Source organism: Alosa sapidissima, chromosome 9 (genome assembly GCF_018492685.1).
Source record: "Alosa sapidissima isolate fAloSap1 chromosome 9, fAloSap1.pri, whole genome shotgun sequence".
NCBI classification, from domain to species: Eukaryota; Metazoa; Chordata; class Actinopteri; order Clupeiformes; family Clupeidae; genus Alosa; species Alosa sapidissima.
The window spans coordinates 13,781,826-13,800,921 of record NC_055965.1 but is presented as its reverse complement, the minus strand read 5'-3'; the positions used below and the strand labels follow the sequence as shown (position 1 = coordinate 13,800,921).

The 19,096-nt window shown below is 40.8% G+C and overlaps 6 protein-coding genes across 6 annotated transcripts; 2 read left to right on the top strand and 4 right to left on the bottom strand.

Moving 5' to 3' along the window:
• The first annotated feature begins 3,193 nt into the window (after positions 1-3,193).
• LOC121718395 (histone H4) lies at positions 3,194-3,525 on the top strand. The gene has a single exon (XM_042103428.1). The coding sequence runs from the start codon at positions 3,194-3,196 to the stop codon at positions 3,503-3,505; it is 312 nt and encodes a 103-aa protein (XP_041959362.1). The 3' UTR covers positions 3,506-3,525.
• A 921-nt stretch (positions 3,526-4,446) lies between these two features.
• Positions 4,447-4,833, top strand: LOC121718390 (histone H2B-like). The gene has a single exon (XM_042103423.1). The coding sequence runs from the start codon at positions 4,447-4,449 to the stop codon at positions 4,819-4,821; it is 375 nt and encodes a 124-aa protein (XP_041959357.1). The 3' UTR covers positions 4,822-4,833.
• A 1,844-nt stretch (positions 4,834-6,677) lies between these two features.
• On the bottom strand, positions 6,678-7,076 carry LOC121717968 (histone H3-like). The gene has a single exon (XM_042102692.1). It carries the CDS (start codon positions 7,068-7,070, stop codon positions 6,678-6,680), a length of 393 nt encoding a protein of 130 aa, XP_041958626.1. The 5' UTR covers positions 7,071-7,076.
• Positions 7,077-10,626: 3,550 nt separating this feature from the next.
• LOC121718377 (histone H2A) lies at positions 10,627-11,242 on the bottom strand. The gene has a single exon (XM_042103410.1). The coding sequence runs from the start codon at positions 11,003-11,005 to the stop codon at positions 10,628-10,630; it is 378 nt and encodes a 125-aa protein (XP_041959344.1). The 5' UTR covers positions 11,006-11,242; the 3' UTR covers position 10,627.
• A 741-nt stretch (positions 11,243-11,983) lies between these two features.
• On the bottom strand, positions 11,984-12,358 carry LOC121718379 (histone H2B-like). The gene has a single exon (XM_042103412.1). The coding sequence runs from the start codon at positions 12,356-12,358 to the stop codon at positions 11,984-11,986; it is 375 nt and encodes a 124-aa protein (XP_041959346.1).
• A 1,004-nt stretch (positions 12,359-13,362) lies between these two features.
• On the bottom strand, positions 13,363-17,689 carry LOC121718294 (B-cell receptor CD22-like). The gene is made up of 8 exons (XM_042103256.1): positions 17,476-17,689; positions 16,589-16,900; positions 16,234-16,488; positions 15,417-15,686; positions 14,879-15,145; positions 14,678-14,771; positions 14,439-14,535; positions 13,363-14,071 (listed from the first exon to the last, which is right to left on the bottom strand). Exons 1-8 carry the CDS (start codon positions 17,570-17,572, stop codon positions 13,808-13,810), a joined length of 1,656 nt encoding a protein of 551 aa, XP_041959190.1. The 5' UTR covers positions 17,573-17,689; the 3' UTR covers positions 13,363-13,807.
• Between the last annotated feature and the right edge of the window lie 1,407 nt (positions 17,690-19,096).

The following is a 19,096-nucleotide window of genomic DNA, read 5'->3' as shown; positions in this document are numbered from 1 at the left end:
GCCTACAGTTATTCGCAGAAATTTTGGTGCACTTATCGAATCACCATTAATGTGTGTTTAACATGTTTAAATGGTCCTTTTACTGAACTGTTTGCACTGCAATTTTTGGCAGACATTTTTACAGTAGGCTAAAAAAATAACACGCCTTTACAGCACAGTAATACACAGGAAACTCCCCTTGGATTTAAACTCACTGTATTTTTATACATTCTTACGTTCCTGTCTGTCAGGCAAAATGTAGGCTATATAAGAGACTTTCTAATAAGGAGACAGCACTCAAAAAATCCTCCATAGAAATGCATTTTTTGAGTGCTGTGTCTCCTCATTAGAAAGTCTCTGGTTTAGTGTCACACCTGAGCAAGTTAACTCAGAGTAAGTGGTAAACCTCCTAATAGTAACTTTGCATTACCTTTATTGCATGCACAATGCATTGAATGCATGCCATGGGCTACAGCCAGGTTTCCCTGTATAAAGAAAAGTTCAGGAAGTCAATTCTGTCACACCACCTTCAGTCCTGTCATAGGACAACAAAATGATTATGTGAGAAAATAACGATTAATCAATTTCATCAATTGTGTAGATGAGGTTGGGGGTATATCCTTGCAAATGAATCTCCTTTGTAAAGTAAAATAAAGTAAAATTTGATCAACAAATATGATTATTATGTGCTTACCGTCCACTATTTGCCTGGGTTTTTTGAAGCGAAAGTTTGATGTTGAGGACAGGTAAATCTGTTTTGAGGCAAAAGTTTGATTTTGCAAGAGGAGTCAGAGGTTTTGTAAATAGTGCTTGAAGGTGAGGTTTTGTGTTTAATGGTTTAAGAAAACGGAACAAGGTTTCAGAAATTGTTTTAGCAATTGAGAAAAACTGTAATCAATGACATATGTATGTCTATTTCTATTTCATTTTTGCCACTTGTGTTTACCAGTATGGATGCATGTGCATTAGATTGTGTGTTTTGAGAATGAGAATGTGTTCAAAGTTTTGCTAAAAAATGTAAGTGAGATCTGCAAATTGTGTTTTACCATGTGAAATGGTTTACAGTTTTTTCTGAATGCTTAAACACATTTTTTGTAACTATGGCTTTTTTTGCAAAACTTTACACACAAATGGCAAAACCACTCACTGAGTTCGCAAAACTAATAGCACAAACACTGCTTTGCACTCAGTTTGCAATCTTGTAACACACACTTTGCACAACTGTAGGCACAATGGCTATTATTTACACTATTTTGCCAACTCTCTGGCACACTTTCTCATGTGAAAACTGTTTTAGATAATTAGTTCACTTTGCAATCAGCCTAAGCACTATAAATAAGCCACAGGTAATGTACAATGGGTACGATGAAGTGAGCAGGAAGAGTGAGAAGAGAAAAAAACAGACAAAAAAACAGTCTACATGTGGGGATATTGTCATGTCAGGCCTGGATACGTCATTCCAGAATATATTTTTCCCGGTGCCTTGGACTAGGACATTGCATGTGATGTAGACAGAATTTTGAGAGAGACGACCCGATGTAGACTGATTTGCTTTGTCTCAGTGAAATGCTATTTTGTGTTTTGACTTGGAAAAACACACATGTGTTTGTTTTGATGTGTGTAAATAAACACTAGTACTTGAAGTTGGGATCCCTGTATGTTTACAAAACTATGACAAAAGTATGACCTCAAACTGACATAGTCTACCTTGTGCACAGAGAAAGCAAAAGCCAGATGTGTTTTTTATTCATACCATCAGTGTGTTGTTGGCACATTGTGTGCTTACTATTGTGATGGCTTGTGTTTACTGTTAGATACGAAAACACCATTTTTACGAAGGTGTGAAGAGTTAAGCAAGGTGTGTTAGCTTTTGCAAGAGAACTACAATGTTTTGCTGATTGGGTGAGAGGTTTTGCCATTTGTGTGTAGAGTTTTGCAAAAAAAGTATATAGTTACAAAAAATGTGCTTAAGCAATCAGAAAAAACTGTAAGCTAATTGTTCAGTCTGTTGTGATTGCTTAAGCACATTTTTTGTAACTATGGCTTTTTTTGCAAAACTCTACACACAAATGGCAAAACCTCTCATCCAATCAGCAAAACATTGTAGTTCTCTTGCAAAAGCTAACACACCTTGCTTAACTCTTCACACCTTCGTAAAAATGGTGTTTTCGTATCTAACAGTAAACACAAGCAATCACAATAGTAAGCACACAATGTGCCAACAACACACTGATGGTATGAATAAAAAACACATCTGGCTTTTGCTTTCTCTGTGCACAAGATAGACTATGTCAGTTTGAGGTCATACTTTTGTCATAGTTCTGTAAACATACAGGGATCCCAACTTCAAGTATTAGTGTTTATTTACACACATCAAAACAAACACAAGTGTGTTTTTCCGAGTCAAAACACAAAATAGCATTTCACTGAGACAAAACAAATCAGTCTACATCGGGTCGTCTCTCTCAAAATTCTGTCTACATCACATGCAATGTCCTAGTCCAAGGCACCGGGAAAAATATATTCTGGAATGACGTATCCAGGCCTGACATGACATTATCCCCACATGTAGACTGTTTATTTGTCTGTTTTTTTCTCTTCTCACTCTTCCTGCTCACTCCATCGTACCCATTGTACATTACCTGTGGCTTATTTATAGTGCTTCGGCTGATTGCAAAGTGAACTAATTATCTAAAACAGTTTTCACATGAGAAAGTGTGCCAGAGAGTTGGCAAAATAGTGTAAATAATAGCCATTGTGCCTACAGTTGTGCAAAGTGTGTGTTACAAAATTGCAAACTGAGTGCAAAGCAGTGTTTGTGCTTTTAGTTTTGTGAACTCAGTGAGTGGTTTTGCCATTTGTGTGTAGAGTTTTGCAAAAAAAGCCATAGTTACAAAAAATGTGTTTAAGCATTCAGAAAAAAACTGTAATGAGTTCAAGCAACTGAGAATTTTCTTCAGTCAATGGGTTTTAGTGTTTTAACAACTGAGAAAAACAGTAATATCGGTGCTACTTTGTTTCATTGTAAGATGGGGCTAAGGTCGGATGTGGGTCGGAACGATGTGTGTTTTTTACGTTTATTAGCCGTGTGCGCGAAGAAGGGAGGGGCAGTGAGGGGCAGTACTTAGTAGTTTTCACCAACGTCCTCTCTTTGGTATAAAATGCGAGTTGGGAGTTATTTATTTTTTTAATTGTGTAACTAGAACACAGAACGATGTCTGGCAGAGGCAAAGGAGGCAAAGGTCTTGGAAAGGGAGGCGCAAAGCGTCACCGCAAAGTTCTTCGTGATAACATCCAGGGCATCACCAAGCCTGCAATCAGGCGTCTGGCTCGCCGTGGTGGTGTAAAGCGTATCTCTGGCCTCATCTACGAAGAGACCCGTGGCGTGTTGAAGGTTTTCCTGGAGAACGTGATTCGCGATGCTGTGACCTATACCGAGCACGCCAAAAGAAAGACTGTAACCGCTATGGACGTCGTCTATGCTCTGAAACGCCAGGGTCGTACACTGTACGGTTTTGGTGGTTAAAGATGAAATCTCTTAATCGATTTACCCAAAGGCTCTTTTAAGAGCCGCCCAATTCCTTATGAAATTATATATTCCATTTATATAGAGTAATTTGTAGCCTGTGAACTTACTATGAATGCCCCACTCCCACACTATAATGACAGTGTCACGGTGCTATGTATGATTTGGGAGGATAGATAGATAGATACTTTATTGATCCCCAGGGGAAATTCAAGGAATGTAGGGCACTGCGATCATCTGAGACTCCATCCAATGGTTTGTAGCTAAGAGCCATGTGTTCATATTGAAGTCAGAAGCAAAGAAATGCCAGAACGCTTGCCATCATAACCTCCTATGTGCAGGTGCGACGCCATGAATACGCTACATAATGACCCCATTGTTATTAGGCTTCACAACAAAATTGTCTGGCAAATATAAACAAAACAACAATATAGGCCTATACATGTTGAATAGTCCTACCTACATAACACAAAAGGCCTTATTTCATCGTTTGAATCGTTACATGCAAAAGTGTTAAACTAATTGCCTTTACCAGTTTTGGGGTGTATAGGCTAGAAATATTCACACTTTATCATGATTCTATATAAAGAATAGCCCCAACGTGACTTAGGAAAACGAATAATGAATTATAATGTTAAAAGTAAAACTATTTGGCATAGATTTCGAAGGATTTCCTTCCTACAGTAGAAAAGTGCGGGAAAGGAAACAAGAAGGTGGTGTAAACCGATGATCTGTGGGAGGTGCTAACCTTCTCACAATGATTGGCCCCTTCGATACAAAATGACCAATCGTGTCTGGGTATTTAGTTTTGGAGGTAAATGACACGGCATTCTGGTCGTGAGTGTGTAAATGACGCAGTCCTGTATTTACATATAACTAGGTATATATACCAGGTAACTAGGAAATAGAGTCATACTTTTGATATTTCTCTGAAAATAGTCATGCCTGATCCAGCTAAACCTGCCCCAAAGAAGGGATCCAAGAAAGCCGTGACCAAGACGGCCGCTAAAGGAGGCAAGAAACGTAGAAAGTCCAGAAAGGAAAGTTACGCCATCTACGTGTACAAAGTTCTGAAACAGGTCCACCCTGATACCGGTATTTCTTCAAAGGCTATGGGTATTATGAACTCCTTCGTGAATGACATTTTCGAACGCATCGCTGGAGAAGCCTCCCGGTTGGCTCACTACAACAAGCGTTCCACCATCTCTTCCAGGGAGATCCAGACCGCTGTGCGTCTGCTTTTGCCCGGTGAGCTGGCTAAGCACGCCGTGTCCGAGGGAACCAAGGCCGTCACCAAGTATACCAGTTCCAAGTAAAGCCGAAATTTAAACCTGCTCCAATTCAAAGGCTCTTTTAAGAGCCACTCACATTCTCTTTGAAAAGAAACTTCCATTCACTGCTCTACTTTAATTTACCTACACTTATTCTGTAAAGTAAGGTTTTTGTTTTTATTATTCTAAACTACTGCTACTTTTATTACTGTAAGCTTGGGGCCTTTCATTTGCTATTTGTCCATACTTGTACGGCCGCGTTATGCTAAATGACATGAAAGACTTGAAACGATTCCTAGAAAAACAGCACAGCATCATACTGGTAGACTCATTGACCATGTTCCAGACAATGAGCACTATTTGATCGAATAAGAGGTAACAAAACGCATGACACTGCGTCAAGGAAGTTTTCAGCGAGGTAGTAAGTGCTAGTGTCATTTACCTAGTCTTTATTCAGAGCCGAAACTTACAACCAATCATTTGTGGGTGAGCAGTGTCTGTCTAATCTGTTAGCATTACCTAATTATTGAGGCTGCTAGCATTACATTTCATCACCTAGATATTAGTTAACAGACGATATCAAATCAGTAAGTGTATTTTTGGAACATAACTTTTTCATAGTTGAGTGGCTCTTAAAAGAGCCGTTACATTATCAGATCTTGACTTCAAATCAGTTTAAGCGCGTTCCCCACGGATACGACGAGCCAACTGGATGTCTTTGGCAGTGGTGGAATGTAACGAAGTACAAATACTTCGTTACTGTACTTAAGTAAATTTTCCACGTATTTGTACTTTACTTAAGTAAAATTTATAGTGCATAGCCTACTTTTGACTTTTACTTCGTTACATTTCACAGCAATTATCTGTACTTTTACTCCGCTACATTTCTACAACACCATCGTTCCTTTTTACAATACATTTTATGATCAGTTTTTTTCTCTCTCTTACAAACACGTTTGTTTTACCGGGGGGTTGCTACCAAAGATTCTGGAGCGCTACGTGCAGTCTTAGAAACATACGCTTCTAGTCTAGACCAGGCAAAGCGTCAGCTTGTAGCCATCTGCATTCGGTAGGCTATATTCACCAGACCCATGGCTACACTGTACATGCAACTGTGTTCTGTGCCTTTCTCTGTCTGTTATCTGCAGCGTTAGGGCCTCCTCTCCGATGAGATTGCTATCCGCGGATCAGCGAAGTTACAGGCTATGCCCATGCTTCTGTCACACTTCTGATCATTTGCGGCACAAATGAATGGTAGACTATTAATGAACCGGTGGCCGGAAAAAACGTAACATTTTCCAGATTAGGAAATATTCTTTAATTGTGTGTGATTAAATAAAGATGCATAGCCTACAATTAGGGGGTAGTAACGTGAGCGCTCATTCAATGTCTATGCGTCTGCGCAAGTGAAACTGAACTTAATCATAAAGACACCTTTCTCAGCAACTTTTCTGTTCAATCAGCATAATTGGCATTACGATCCACCCGACGTTTCCCTTGTCTACCCCGTTAAACTTCAGGCTCTCGTGTTTTGCTGAATGATATTACTCAGCAGATCACCCTAGTAGATAACCAGAATTACAGTCTCTAGAATTGTAGGTCAGAATGTAAACTGGGCCACAGATGGTAAGCACAATTGCATTAACTTAAAACTATCTAGTCGAGTATAACCTAAAACTAGCTTAATTAAAATGCCACAGCCCATACTGATTTTTCCTTTTAGAATATATATATTAAGAGAATAAATCATTATGCAAATACTTTTACTTTTAATACTTAAAGTACATTTAAAAACAGGTACTTTTTACTTTTACTTAAGTAGGGTTGTCATTGTGGTACTTTTACTTTTACTAAAGTAAATATTTATCTGTGTATTTGTACTTTTACTTAAGTACTGAGTTTCAGTACTTCCTCCACCACTGGTCTTTGGGCATGATGGTGACCCTCTTGGCGTGGATGGCGCACAGGTTAGTGTCCTCAAACAGGCCGACGAGGTAAGCCTCGCTAGCCTCCTGAAGAGCCATGACCGCAGAACTCTGGAAGCGCAGATCAGTCTTGAAATCCTGAGCGATTTCTCTAACCAGACGCTGGAAAGGCAGCTTGCGGATCAACAGCTCAGTAGACTTCTGGTAACGACGGATCTCTCTCAGAGCCACGGTACCAGGCCTGTAACGGTGAGGCTTCTTCACTCCGCCGGTTGCAGGTGCGCTTTTACGCGCAGCCTTGGTGGCGAGCTGCTTCCTCGGAGCTTTACCTCCGGTAGATTTGCGAGCTGTCTGCTTGGTTCTTGCCATAACGAGATATTCTTCGGAATTGAAGAGTATGAACACTTCAGCGGGGCTTGTAATATACATGGCCTACTCAGCCTGCCCCCCTGTGTACGTCAGCTTGGTGGTCACCGCTGATTGATAATGAACAATGACGACCTAATGTAGCTTGTATTTGCTAAATTAAGTCTTAAGCCCTCCTTACCCTGACATACTTTGGAAAGATTTGGAAAAGATTTTTGAAAGACTACAGCCAAAGACAGTCCTTTTAGGCAAGTCCCTCCACTCAGCGGCCATTTGACAACGCTTTTTGGGCACTCGTCGGGCATCCATTTCGGCACAAATGCGCATGCGCAAGGCTTCGCGACACCAATCTTGCTCCAGCGGCGAGATCACAACACATGACACATGGCACGATGTCTTCACATCACACTACGTGATTGGCTCAATGTATTCACATGTGTCGACGTTTTGCCGAGGAAGGGGTGGGATATGCGTAGACAACGGCCATATTGGCGTGACAAACTAGCCCCATGCATTTCTATGGAGTATTTTTTGAGTGCTGTGTCTCCACATTAGAAAGTCTCAAACAATCCTCCATAAAAATGCATTTGTGCTACATGTAGCCTCTAGCTAAACGGCTAGAAAACAAATTGTTACATTGTATTGCAGGCACAGCAAGACCATGCAATCCATGAATTGGTGACCGGATTGAAGCAGCAATGTAATCTAGTGTGTAAGAGCATTACATCAACATTAACATGACCAACACAGTACATATGCATAAAAAATGTCATCTCATCTCAACTATGGGCGCAGCCATGTTTGTTGTAAGGTCGTACGTCCACCTCGGGGTACCCTCAAGTACTCCGAGGTAAAGTGGGCGTGCCTGCCCAAAATGCCGCAAGAAAGCTGGGTAATTTACACTTTCCAACTCGTGTGGCGGATTTACGAGACAACCGGAAAGCACCATAACCCCATGCATTTCTATGGATGATTTTTTGAGTGCTGTGTCTCCTCATTAGAAAGTCTCTGTTTTGTAGGGCTTTTCATGGTGGTTATTACACTCTTGTTAAGTACCTGTCACAAAAAAAACTGGGTAACAATTTGAATTATAATCATTTTCTGAGGGTTTATTTAGCTGGGGTCAAATTGACCCCAAGGATAAAGAGTGTCGGTAAGATTTGAGGATAACACAAGGGTTAACCCTCATGTTATCCTTGGGGTCAATTTGACCCCAATCAACGTTTAACATCATAAAATATATGGTTCACTTTTTTTTTTTGCTTCATGTTTCATGACTTTTCCTCAATTGAAGGGTACAACAGAGTTAGCATGAAATTTGTACAATAATTTGTTTTCAATGTCCTGTACAAATATTTTGTACATTGATGTTCCTTGGGGTCAGTTTGCAGCTGTAGCTGTATGAAACATAGAATACATGAATATTTGACACATTATGGATATTATTATTTGAATAGTATGAGAACATATTGTTATTATCATTATTACATACACAAGTACATATTACATATAAGTAATTTGGGCAGGACTGTATAAGTCAAAAGGGGAAGCAACAGCAAGCCTTTGGGCCGCCATTACAAATAAGTGCGTGATTAAGAACAGGAAAACACAAGCTTACACATGACATGCCTTGTTTTAACGTTTAACTAGTCTTGAGTCATGAAGAAGGAAAATACAAATTAACATGTTTTAACAGACTTATTAGTCTTATTAGACAGTTAATTAGTGGCTGACATTTTAGGGGTGGGGGATGCGTGGTCAGGCAGCATTCACAGTAAAAGGGATCGGATTTCTCAACAGATGTTTACATGTGAACGTGTGAGCAAGTATTTTTGACATTACAGACAATGCCACCGCTCCCACCATGCGCATCATGCACTGTGCATAGGGCACCAAAGGACAAAGGGGGCACCCAAATTTAGCCAATAAATAGTAGCTTTATACCAAAGTCCTTTTAGGCAAGTCCCTCCACTCAGCGGCCATATTGCAACGCTTTTTGGGCACTTATCGGGCATCTATTTCGACAAAGATGCGCGTGCGCAATGCTTCATTAGACCAACCTTGCTCCAGCGACGAGATCAAAACACATGATTGGCACGATGTCTTCACAACACACCAAAAGATTGGCTCAATGTATTCACATCACACCACATGATTGGCTTAATGTATTCACATGTCGACATTCTGCCATGTAAGGCGTGGGATATGTGTAGACAACGTTACTAACCCCATGCATTTCTATGGAGGATTTTTTGAGCGCTGTCTCCGCATTAGAAAGTGTCTGGCTTTACTGCGAACTGCGTTTCACTGTTCCTCGAGAATGTTTACAATGTCAAAATGCACCAACACGATGTTTACATGCAAGGATGATACTTTTCGGGTCCTCTCTCTCAATCTCTTTACTTACTCCACTTAATTGGGAACGCATCTTGCCCGCGCAGGAGAGAGACAAAGAGAGCGGCAGATTCCAGCTGGCTTATCATTGTGTATACTTTTTAAATATAATAATATTTTAAAAGGAAATCGTGAAGGCAACAAAAACAAGGTTACAGGAGGTTGAGATTCCCACTACTGACCATTTTTAAACTGATTGGTGAGAGGGCTCTTTAAACATGGACTGCAATAGTGTTATTTGGAACATGGACAAGAATTTTAATAGATGAAGACTAATCTACTATTTTGCCTTTGTAGAATGGAATTGGTGAGTCTTCAATAATCCGTTTTCCAAGCATTTACATGAAGCACATGATATGCCGAGCCGACTGAAACGCATTCCATTCAGATAGCTTGGTGGCTACCATATAGAGCTAAATTTGTCTCAATAATATTTGTATATGCGCAGAGGGGGATCCACAAATATTTCTTGATTTGCATGTGTGTTTTGATATCTACAAATAAAAAAAATCATATTTGTAACTCGTATACCAGAATGCGTGTGCTGGTGATCCACAAATGCAGAATCACATTTCACAAATTAAGTTTTCAGTTTTACAATGGCATTTTATTTACAAATGCACATCTATATTTCTAAAAATCAATATACGAGTTACAAATATGATTTTTTTATTTCTAGATATAAAAAACACACATGCAAATCAAGAAATATTTTTGGATCCCCCTCTGCGCATATACAAATATTATTGAGACAAATTTAGCTCTATACCAGGCTCATAATTCACGGTTAATTGCAAACAGAAATGTGAAGCAAAATGTCGTTACATACTTCCATTTCCAAAGCAATGAAGGCTGCTTATAACAGCTTAATATTGTGCATATTATTGTTAACATCGTGCTATGAATGTGGCTCAAACAAGGCTTGTGAACAAGAGCTGGGAAAAGAGCATTATAGGGCATATGTTTCACTTTAAATGTTTGAGTTATCATTGAAATGTTTTAATTGAAGATACAATACAATCAAATATATATATACATGTGTATATATATATATGGGCGAGCACTGAGAAAATACGTCGATTACCTAACAACTTGGAATTTCTTTTGTATCGGTATTTGGGTGGCTCTTAAAAGAGCCTTTGTTTCAAAGACTTGTAGGGACAGGTTTATTTGGACTTCTCAGTCTTTTTGGGCAGCAGCACAGCCTGGATATTAGGCAGCACACCACCCTGAGCGATGGTCACTCCGCCGAGTAGTTTGTTCAACTCCTCGTCGTTACGCACAGCCAGCTGCAGATGGCGGGGAATGATACGGGTCTTCTTGTTGTCACGGGCAGCGTTGCCGGCCAACTCCAGGATCTCAGCTGTCAGATACTCGAGTACAGCAGCCAAGTAGACCGGTGCACCAGCGCCAACGCGCTGAGCATAATTGCCTTTACGTAGCAGCCTGTGCACACGGCCGACGGGGAACTGCAGTCCAGCCCTGGATGAACGAGTCTTTGCCTTAGCTCTGGCCTTGCCGCCGGTTTTGCCTCTGCCGCTCATGTTTAAAGTAGGTGTTAGGAATGCGTCTGGATATCAAATGCTCACTTAAGGTCAGGCATGTCGTATTATTCCACACCAGCGCGGGGTTACTCAGTGCCACAATTGGCTGACAATACAATGGTGAGAGCCAATCAAGATGTAGTTCGTTGCGGGACGTGAATTTGAATTCCATGTGGCGCGTAGCACTTCTCCCTATTAGTGCATTGTCTCCAATCAATAGATACCCATGGCATAGTAGAGAAGTAATATCCCAGTTTAAGTACAGTAAAGTTTCCGGATAAGGGGTTCAGTTTTATATCATAATCATAGATTCTAGAGTTGAGCTCTTTGGTCATAATAAACCAAGCTTCCTGTGGTGACTCACACTGTAGTTTTCCGAAAACTGTTACAATGTAGCAAACTGAAATGGTTGTGTTGCAAGATTTTGGATACTTTGTATAATGTTTGGAAACGAAACGTTGATCAGAATAACTGCTGTATGGAAAAGAGGGCATATTGTATGACAACGTAGTAATCTACCGAATAATATATTTTAAAATGTAATTCATGATCCATTAGTTCATTACCACTCACTGCTGTAAATTTGGCTTTTTTCGAAGTATGAGTTTATAGAGAGCAAATCAGTCTATGGGCGTGAATGTATACAGACATGTGTTGTCCTAGTGGTCATTATTGGAATAAATGCATTAACAAAACTTTGGGTGGCTATTAGGAGTCCTTTGAAATCGACCAGAACATTTACTGCTTGGATGCCGCCTTTTTGGGTTTGACAACTTTAAGGTAGTGTCGCTGCTTTGGCGGTCTTGGGTTTATGACTCAATGGATTTACGTATTAAGGATCGGATCCGATTGCTGATTAACATTAATGACGTTACTATAAGAACAAAAAAAAATACATCAATTGTTTGGAATTACTTCTCAGAATATATGGGTGGCTCTTAAAAGAGCCGTTGGATTTTAAGACGTTAAGAAAACGCTTTACTTGGAGCTTGTGTACTTGGTGACGGCCTTTGTTCCTTCGGAGACCGCGTGCTTTGCAAGCTCACCGGGCAGAAGCAGACGCACAGCGGTCTGGATCTCCCTGGAAGTGATGGTGGAACGTTTGTTGTAATGAGCCAAACGGGAGGCCTCTCCACCAATGCGCTCAAAGATGTCATTCACGAAGGAGTTCATGATGCCCATGGCCTTGGAAGAGATACCGGTGTCGGGGTGAACCTGCTTCAGGACCTTGTACACGTAGATGGCATAACTCTCCTTCCTGGACTTTCTGCGTTTCTTACCTCCTTTTCCAGCAGTCTTCGTCACTGCTTTCTTGGAGCCTTTCTTGGGCGCTGACTTTGCGGGTTCAGGCATGACGCAAATAGAGAAGCGATCTCTGTTCAATGTAAGTTCCGTTTTTGGTGGCCCGCTTAAATACAACACCCTATGCAAATGATGAACGAAAGTCTCTGATCAGTCATTCCTCCCACACACACCACGCCCCTTTCCAGAAACGAACGGCCCACACTAGCACCACCCACAAATCGTCAGTACGTAGCGTATCCCCAGAGACTTTGGGCAGAGACATTCTAATGAGAAGACACAGCACTCGAAAAATCCTCCATAGTAATGCATGGGGTTAGTTTGTAACGCCAATATAGCAGTTGTCTACACATACCCAAAGTCCTTTTAGGCAAGTCCTCTCTCTCGGCGGCCATATTGCAACACTTATTGGGCACTTATCGGGCATCTATTTCGGCAGAAATGCGCGTGCGCAAGGCTTCATGACACCAATATTGCTCCAGTGGCGAGATCACAACACATGATTGGCACGATGTCTTCACGACACACCACATTATTGGCTCAATGTATTCACAACACAGCACATGATTGGCTCAATGTATTCACATGTTGACATTTTGCCGTTGAAGGGGTGTGATATGCGTAGACAACTGCCATATTGGCGTTACAAACTAGCCCCATGCATTTCTATGGAGTATTTTTTGAGTGCTGTGTCTCCACATTAGAAAGTCTCTGTTTATATGGAGGATTTTTTGAGTGCTATGTCTCCTCATTAGAAAGTCAAGGGATTTTCAAGAAATGTTCAAGAAAGACTCCTCTGTTTACTTTGCACTTAATTAATTTTCTTAAATGTTACGATTTATGGTTTGTATGTTTATGTTAATATGAATACTCATTATTTTCATTGTTTCAATGTAGTGTTGATATACTGTAAAATAGTGTCTGCCAAATACCATAAACATAAACTACTATTTCTAGGCCTCTACTACCGCTTCTACTATTACCAATAACTATACATCATATAAGTTCACTTCAGAGTATTTTATTCAAGCATACTTATTAAAACATACAGCTCAACTGAAATTCAAATTGCTATACATCAGGGCTCAACATTAACTTTTAAAAGTGGTTAAAATTGGTTGCCAGCTTGGCAACCAGGCATGAGATTTTGGTTTCAAAGCTAACCAAATCTGGTTGCCACTTGTAACAATTTGGAAGCCAAGGGCAACCGGGCGAAACATATTTAAAACATTGCAATTGTATCCCATTTTGAAATAAGATTATAGAATTAATAGATTTGTTTAATGTATCCATTATTTACCCAGGAAGATCCCATTGTGATACAATATCTTTTCTGCCAGAGAGTCCTTGCCAAGACTGGCAGCAAATAAAAGTTCCATAAATTCCAGAAATGGGTCATCATGTGTGTAAACATACTATTATATTCTACATAGACAATGAACATGACCTTTAGAGGAGTAATGGTGCTTTCCATATGAGTACTGGGAAGGTACATGCGACTTACGTATTGACTGCATTGGAGAGACTGGAGAACTTCACTGAGGCATACTCAACATCCTCCTCCTCCTCCTCTTCATCCTTCTGAGACTGCATGGCTGTAGCGTCCTGCACCGCCGCGTCCTTGTTTTTGGCCTTGAACTGGACACTGGCATACTGGACGTCATCTTCATTTTCCCCTGAGTCCACTCTGTCTCCCCCTGAGACCGCTTGGTCAGAGGTCCCGGCCGCTGCCGAGATGTCATCATACACATGAATGGAGTCTCCCTGTAGAGGGTGGAGAGATACTAGAGTACAGAGGAATGCGTACACCACAATCTTTGTAAAAAGCATTGGCATCTGTATCACCATAACTAGTTCGTCCTTGCAAATAAATTACAATGTCTGTGTAAGGGTGCGACAAGACAGGACGGTGTACTATCTTTTCATAAAAACACGGGCACTTTTCCGCTTGGAGTTGAACTTTTTTCAATTTGAAGCACTCAAGGTACCTCCGCAAAAACACGAGGCGCATTAGTCACAAAAAACGCGAGGCGCACTGGGTGCATAAGCAGGGTGCAAAACGCTTAATGCAACATTAAACAACATTAAAAAAAACCGCGTCCTGTCTGATCATTCCCTAAGACTGGCTGACCTCTTCAGTGTCTTGCAAGCCCTCTCTCAGTAGTCTCATCTGTCCGTCATCCGATGTCCTTTGTGTGACCTCTGTTGATGCCTTCTTTTTCCTTTTTCTGAAATACACATCCCCCTGTCAAACATACAGTACTCATAGACAGTAGTGTGTGTCAACTAACAGCCTACATAGTATGCATTCATGTGAATATGTATGTGTAATTGATTTCAAAACTTAGGTTAAAACATGAGCAAGCACACCTACAACAGACAATCCCAGTCACCAGAGTAAGAGCCACAACCAGTGCCACTCCCACTGCTATGAGGGGGAATACAGTCTGATGTGCGGTACCACCTGCGTGAAATTAAAAGAAAACAATACCAAAAAAGTCAAATCACTTGACCAACATATACAATCAATAATTTTCTCACAAAAATAAAGGCTTCCATGTTACATCACACCTCTTAAAATGACCTCTACCACGGTCGAGTTCTGGGAGCCCACTTCATTGAGTGCCTCACAGTGGTAAACTACACCATCACCAGAGGCCAAAGTGAGGTTCAGATGTGGCCCAGGGCCTCTGAGAATGGTTTCAGTTCCACTGCTCTTGTACCAGGTGTAGGTAGACACAGGTGGGCTGGCATCACTGCTGCAGGTCAGAGTCACTGAACTGCCCTCAACTGTGTTACCAGAGGGAGTGACCGTTGCTGAGGTGTTCCTTGGGGCATCTGTTTCAAGGCAAAATAGGATCATCGGAGATCCACAAAGGCGTGTCATGCTGGCATTCTCTACTCTAGATGAGGCTAACTGAGCTTCACTCTGGGACTCGGTCGAACTGAAGTATTATTTGAGGCTCATTTTTAAAGTTCAAAACAAATTATATAATTAACTGAATGAGAACATTAATTATCATATAATTACTTTCATATATAACATTTTGCACATAACTTTTCAGCATTTCTTCCACCAGACAAACAACAACCCCATTACAGTACTCACAATAAATGTTCACCAGAAGATCAGAAGAATTCTTGTCCCCAACCTCATTCTCTGCCTGGCAGTAGTACCGTCCGCTGGTCTGAGAGCTGAGGTTGGTGATGCTGTACTTCTGTCCTGTTGCCACCTGTGCAGTTTTGTCTCCACTCCTCCTGTACCAGGTGTAGTTGTGCACTGGTGGGTTGGCATCACTGCTGCAGATCAGAGTCACTGAATCACCCTCCACTCTGTAACCAGAGGAACTGTCTGATGTTGATATATTCCTTGGGCCATCTGCATTTAAAAAACACAGTTGACATAGTTGATGTTGTACTAGTAAATGATACATTTCTGACACACACACACAAAAACTTGTGTTTAAACATACAGATATTACTGATCAAATATGCAGACAAACATGGAAATAGGCAGTCATACCAGAGACTTTCTAATGAAGAGACACAGCACTCAAAAAATCCTCCGTAGAAATGCATGGGGTTAGTTTGTAACGTTGTCTTCACATATCCCAGCTCTTCCGCGGCAAAACGTCGACATGTGAATACATTGAGCCAATCATGTGGTGTGTTGTGGATACATTGAGCCAATCATGTGGTTTGTTGTGAAGACATTGTGCCAATCATGATGTGATCTCGCCGCTGGAGCATGTTGGTGTCGTGAAGCCTTGCGCACGCGCATTTCTGTCGAAATAGATGCCGGATAAGTGCCCAAAAAGCGTGGAGCTTGGAAGCGTGGAGGGACTTGCCTAAAAGGACTTTGGTCATACTCAACGGTAAACAAACAAACAAACAAATAAATAAATAAACAAACCCCATGTACTCACACTGGACACTGAGGGTCACGTCAGGTGAGGGACGAGTCTCGTGTCCTTTAACTGCACAGGAGTAAGTGCCTGAGTCTCCACTGCTGACTGGGTTGAGGATCAGCTTGTTGTCTGTCGTGTGTTGCCTAGTAACAAGCTGTGTGTTCTGGTACCAGGTGTAGGTGGTGTTGGTGCTCAGAGGGCAGGTGGTGCTGCAGGTTAGAGTCACACTCTGACCCTCTGTCACTGTGGCTGGACTCATCTCTACCAGCAGAGCTGAGAAATTAAATGAAAAGTTATACTGTCAATTATTCTGTTGTTGTTTTACAAAGATAAAATATTTCCTGACATTGGTGCAGAAAAAAAAATAGATTACCTGTGACGTACAGTTTGAAGGCTGATTGAGCAGTCCATCCAGTTGAATATGTTTCAAATCTGAATTTATATTCTCCTGTATCTCTGTATCTCAGATCTTTTATCATCAGGGTACAGTTCTTATATTTGTCACCCAGATATATTGAACGACTATATTCGTTAAAATACAGTGATATGTAATTTCTCTTCCAAATTGTGCTTTTGATTGTGTAATAACTGGGATATGTGTAGGAGCATCCAATGTCTACTGTTGAACCCAGAGGGGCACATTTGCTTTGCGTGGCATAGTTTACTCCCCAGGAGTCGAGACTACCTAAGGTGAAATCACAAACATGGCTTACTTGAGTCACACATTGGGATATGGCTGCACATTATGCACTTTCTTACAGTGGACTATTCCTAGCAAACCAACAATTCTCGTTTCAGCGTTTAATTCAGTATCATCCCTGAGATGCATCACAAAATAGATCTTTGTATGTGTGCTTATAAGTACCAATAAAACCAAACTATAACCATAACAACTCACAACGTTGGATATTATTTCAGCTTTATTCATTTACTCAGTAGCTTGTTGTTGTGTACACAATAAAGTGTAGAATGCAATTTGCAAAAGACTAAATGTGTGCTCATGAGGTCGCATGCTAAATAGACCACTCTACTCAACGGTGTATTGACTGTTATTATATGGTGACTGTCTTGGCCCCTTTGTCACAATATATCTTTGAACTGCCATGCTGCGCTATAAGTGGGAAATATGACAGACAGCTGACCCTGGGTGTGGTGAAGACACACTAAACTGCTAGAGGAAGCTGAAACCACAGCACCTTAGTATTAGTGAATACAGGATGTATTAGTGAATACAGGATGTATTAGTGAAAAGTTTCAAACCTGGATGGAAGAGCAGAATCAACACCAAACTAGTGAATACCACATTCATGACTGTACCATCCTGCATAAGAAAACAACAGAAGCTCATTTCAATCATAAAAGGTTTCCCAAATATACAAGAGGTTTCGTCAGTTACACCAAATGCTAAAAAAAGAGTGTGAGCGGAAGATGGTTATGTACCACACATTACAAGATGGGAAAACCAAAACTGCATTTTCACCTGATATATACATGCACGAAAGAAAGAAAGAAAGAAAGAAAGAAAGAAAAATAATAACAGTTTTAGTCATATTTTGTACTTACTTACTGGTTGAAAGTGACTCTGGCTCTTAACAAAAAGTCTAAATGATCAACACAAGACAGGCCCTGTAGAAATCACTGGAGGAGGAACTGATTGTGTGTCAACATTCAGTTATCTACACACATCCTTCTTCTGTTGAAATAGAAACTGGCAGCAAATATTTCCAGTAGATGTATCTAGTGATAACATACTCATTCAATAGAAAAGGGGCCTGGCTGTCCCACATTTTATGCAGGTTGTTAAAAATTATATAAGATAGATAGATAGATAGATAGATAGATACTTTATTGATCCCCAAGGGGAAATTCAAGGTCTCAGTAGCATACAGACATCACACACACACATTCACTAACAGCAGAAAAAAGTAATTAAAAGTATATAATATAAAAAACACAAATAAGCAATAAGGACAGTAGAAGATAAAGAATATACTAAAATACAAATTATACTAAATAACACTTAATCTAAATCAATTCTAAAAACAGTATCCACATAGTGGGTGATTAATCAAGAGGTGCTTGCAATGACTGAGGCAGGGACTGAGCCTGTGATTCTCTGTGCATAGTAAGGTATAAGGTGCTCTGTGTGAGTGAGTGTCATGGTGATGGTGCAAATGAGTAAGTCCAACAGTGCAACAGTGCAAGAATAAAGTCTAGAGACCAGTGTAAAATAAATATGGACATATCAGAGAGTAGGCAAGGTAATATAAAAAAAACTATAGAAAAAAATACATATATATATAAACTATATTAAGAAAAGGTATAAGTGTGGCCACAATCCGGCAGTGGCATGGAGGGAGGGGTTATGCATATGTGCTAATATAGCACGCAAACAGTGAGGCAGTAAGACAGTGGTAAAAAGTGGCTAGTGGACAGACAGTACCCAAACATGGAGAGGGTGGAGAGGCAGACAGACTATGCGGAGAAGTCTATCTCTCCTCTTCCCCATGGACGGATTATGAACTTTCGGGCCCCTGGGCCCAGATGTATTAAGGGCCCCCCACTAATTGTCGCATATGTGGAAGTGGGGTTTGGGGGTCCTCCCTCAGAAATGTTTAAATTTGTTTGATGTGATTTCCTGTATTCTGGTGCATTTTGGGGATGGCCAATACTAAATTCAATCAGATTCATAGCCTACATCCTGATGTGTTGATATTGAGGCAATGATTTCATGCAAAGACTTGGGCTTAAGGGCCCCCTGACCCCTTGGGCCCCTGGGCTTGGGCCCGGTAGGCCCGTCCAGTAATCCATCCCTGCTCTTCCCTTAAGTGAAGCATTGAACAGTTCAATGGCCCTGGGGACAAATGACTTCCTCAGTCTG